At 40.0% G+C, this 3,897-nt stretch overlaps 1 protein-coding gene across 3 annotated transcripts in view; it reads left to right on the forward strand.

Annotated features, from left to right (window-relative positions):
• GPT2 (glutamic--pyruvic transaminase 2) overlaps positions 1-3,897 on the forward strand; it is a 38,571-nt gene that overhangs the window by 31,794 nt on the left and 2,880 nt on the right. For 2 of the 3 annotated variants that reach the window (XM_075101502.1, XM_075101504.1), the window contains 2 exons: positions 384-539; positions 1,626-1,738. In XM_075101502.1, the coding sequence (XP_074957603.1) occupies positions 384-539; positions 1,626-1,738 (269 nt within the window). The remainder of the gene's footprint in view (positions 1-383; positions 540-1,625; positions 1,739-3,897) is intronic. The other variant, XM_075101503.1, reaches the window with a different exon arrangement.

Here is a 3,897-nt window from a genome sequence, read left to right on the forward strand (position 1 = left end):
ATGGTATTCTGTATTAAAGCATACTTTTAGTTTCTCACTTGTAAAAATTAAACTGAATCTGGCTTAAGAAATTACAGTATTAAGTCAGATCAAAGGTTCAGCTAACATGGTGTCTAAAAACAGCCAAGAGTAGATGCTCAGAAGGAAGTGGGTAAGAAGAGGGCATGCAGGTAGAGACTCCTGCAGGTTACTGCCTATCCACAACACTTTGCACCGATGTCTTTAACAATATGACTGGAACTAGGAACATCATTTCCTCTAATAGCTCAGCAAAGCCCTAAAAGTGCTTAGTTCAGGGAAGGCTTCTTTAAGCATCATAGTTTTCTCTAACATTTTTATTGCCACTTCAAATATGTGAAACTGAACGCCTTCCTTTTAAACAGGAGAAGGAGTCTGTTTTGAAAAATCTTGCCAAAAAAGCCAAACTAACAGAAGACATGTTTAACAAGGTACCAGGAATTCACTGCAATCCACTTCAAGGAGCTATGTACGCATTCCCACAGATCTTTATTCCTTCCAAAGCCATTGAGGAAGCAAAGGTCAGTCCAATCCATTTAACCCATTTTAATCCATTTTAACCTTCACACACTTGTGCCTGCCACTTCTAATGATGAATTTTTATTCCAGAGATAGAGTAAGCTTATGTAGTTACAAAAGCAGTACTTCATTGACTACATGTGGTCTTAAATATAATGTGACCTTTATTTTAAGAGAGGAAAACAAAACAGAGAATTTCATCACAGTAGTAAGGTTTCCAGGTTGAGAAAGTTACCCAAGGACATTAGTGTTGAATAGATTAAGTCACAGGGTGGGCAGGTAGCTGGACCTGTGCAAATTCCAAATTGCTGCTCTTGCCCAGGTTAGGTAGGCCAGCATGTGCAACCAGGATTGTGAATGGCAGTGTGCTGCTGGACCCTGAAAAGAAGCCCACTTGCTGAAGTGTGGGAAAGAGGGAGGGAGGTTTCCTTACAAATTTTACTTCTGTACAATACCTTTTTGTATTTACGTCAGTAAGCTATATTACTGAATGACAAGTCTTTTTTGTTCTAAGCTAGAGCTCTGTTACCTAATGTGTAATATTCATTTTTTAAAGGGAATTTTATCAACATAGCTGAGGACAAAAATAGGGCTGTTTTTCAGCTGATTATTTGTTTAGGCTTATAACTGCACGTATTTAAGAACTTGCTTTGTAATATATCAGGGGATTTTCTAGTTGGCAGATAATTCAGGGAAAATAATAGTAACTGCCAACGGAACTGGAACACACCACTCTCAAATTTATTTCATCCTCTCAAATGTCAGTGGCTTAGATCTTTGTAAGAAGTACAACTTTGAGACTTCTGAGAAAAAGTTACAAGCAAGTCAAGGAGAAAACAAAAAATATCTAAAACCTTTCTTTTGAAGTGAGTGTTTTGTGTAGGTTCTTCAGCCTTGTTCCTCCATTAAGTACCGTTATTTAATTCACAGTGTAAACTTTCCCATTAGCAATTGTTCTTCATCTTCTTTAGTAAATAGAATACGAATCCAATAAAGTAAGATAAGGTTTCAGGAGGAAAAGCAATCATGAAATTCTATATATTTGGAATATTTTGACTTCAATAATTCCAAAATATCTGTTGCCTTAGGCTCATAAAATGGCACCTGATATGTTCTATTGCATGAAACTTCTGGAAGAGACTGGAATATGTGTTGTACCTGGAAGTGGATTTGGCCAAAGAGAAGGAAGCTACCATTTCAGGTAAAGTTTCAGTTTGTTTAAAATCACATGAACTGTAATAAGCTAAGTACCATCCTAGTACTTTCTCTTCTGATTAAATACAAGGATTTTTATTTTGCTTTATGTTGTCTCACTTTCTGCTGGACATTTTCTGTGGACTCAGAGCTAGGTCAAAGACCTGATCTGCTAGATGAGCTCTTCAGCTTTTTACAGTGTTTTCACAGCTTGCTGACATAGTTTTATTCTATTTTTATACACTGACATTTGCAATGCCTTCTCCAGGAATACAAACAATAATAATCACAGAATCACAGAATCACAGGTTGGAAGGGACCTCAGGGATCATCTAGTCCGACCTTTCGAAGAAGAGCAGAGTCTAAACAAGATATCCCAGCACCCTGTCCAGATAACTCTTGAAGGTGTCCAACGTGGCCGAGTCAACCACCTCCCTGGGGAGATTATTCCAATGGTTGACTGTCCTCACTGTGAAAAATTTCCCTCTGGTATCCAATCGGAATCTCCCCAAGAGCAACTTGTGTCCATTCCCCCTTGTCCTCTCCATGTGACTCCATGTAAAAAAGGGAGTCTCCATCTTCTTTGTAACTACCCCATAAGTACTGGTACATGGTGATGAGATCCCCTCTGAGCCTCCTTTTCTCAAGGCTGAGCAAACCTAGTTCTCCCAGCCTATCCTCATATGGCAGGCTTCCCAGTCCTCTGATCATCTTGGTGGCCCTTCTCTGGATCCCTTCCAGCCTGTCCACATCTTTTTTGTACAGCAGGGACCAGAACTGTACACAGTACTCCAGGTGTGGCCTGACAAGCACTGAGTAGAGTGGGATGATGACTTCTTTCTCTCTGCTGGCGATGCCCTTTTTGATGCAACCCAGCATCCTGTTGGCCTGCTTGGCTGCAGCAGCACACTGTTCACTCATGTTGAGCTTTCTGTCCACCAGGATCCCCAGGTCTCTTTCCACAGAGCTGCTCTCCAGCCAGGTGGATCCCAGTCTGTGCTGCACTCCCGGATTATGTTTTCCCAGGTGCATGACCTTACACTTCTCCTTGTTGAACTTCATAAGGTTCTTGCTGGCCCACTCTTCCAGCCTATCCAGATCTTCCTGCAGAGCAGCTCTCCCTTCTGGAGTATCTACTTCCCCACTCAACTTGGTGTCATCAGCAAACTTCATCAGGCTACACTTGATGCCATTATCCAGATCACTTTTAAAGATATTGAATAACATTGGGCCCAATATTGATACCTGGGGGACTCCACTTGTGACAGGTTGCCAGTTTGAGAAAGAGCTATTTACCACCACCCTTTGGCAAATAATAATAGCTTATAGAGAGTATAATAGCTTATACTGTAATGTTAAAGTTGGCTAAGGCAATACAAAAATTGCCCTGCTTTCTTCTGGGGGTAGGACAGGATTAAATAGTGTTTCCTTATGGAGAAACTGTGTGAAAGATGCAATATCTTCCCTATAAATCTGCTCTTTAAACACACTGAATAACTCTTCACTTTACCAAAACAAGATGTTGGACTAAATCTTCTAATACCAAAACATAAACTCTATTGCTCTTGCTTCCAATAAACAGAACTTTACTCCAGCCAGCCACTGATAGCGAGAATTTATCATGGAATTTAGTCTTGTTTGGTCTGAAGCAGTGTAATAGAGGGCAACTTTAGCCATGATAGTTCTGTAACGCAGACAGCTGGCTTAGATACCTGGGTGTATGCAGCTCCAGGAAAAAGCTAGTGCGAGTCCATTCCTGTACCAGTGTGAGAAAAACATTTTGTTCTGTAGTTCTCACATACAGTCTTGCATACATACTCAAGGTGGTTTTCAGATTATGCAGAAGAAAGAAAAAAGGGACTAAAAACTGCAGTGTGGGATGTTGCGCTGCTTTAATGCGTCTGAATTAAGTTTTCAGTTCAAAAAGAAATGTACATTTATTCATACCTGCCTGTCCCTAAAGCTCAAAATATTGAGTATAATTTGGCACAACTGCCCCAAAAATGGAAACTGGGCTGCTGTTAGTTCTTACTGATAAACTTCTTTATCACTCAACAGAAAATAACAATTCTTTAATTCCTATATGTTAACCAATTGAAACAAATTGCTCTTGTTTAATAGCATAGTTCAATTACAGCATAAATGCAGAAGAGAATCACACCCCAA

Source organism: Phalacrocorax aristotelis, chromosome 8 (assembly GCF_949628215.1).
Source record: "Phalacrocorax aristotelis chromosome 8, bGulAri2.1, whole genome shotgun sequence".
Lineage (NCBI taxonomy): Eukaryota > Metazoa > Chordata > Aves > Suliformes > Phalacrocoracidae > Phalacrocorax > Phalacrocorax aristotelis.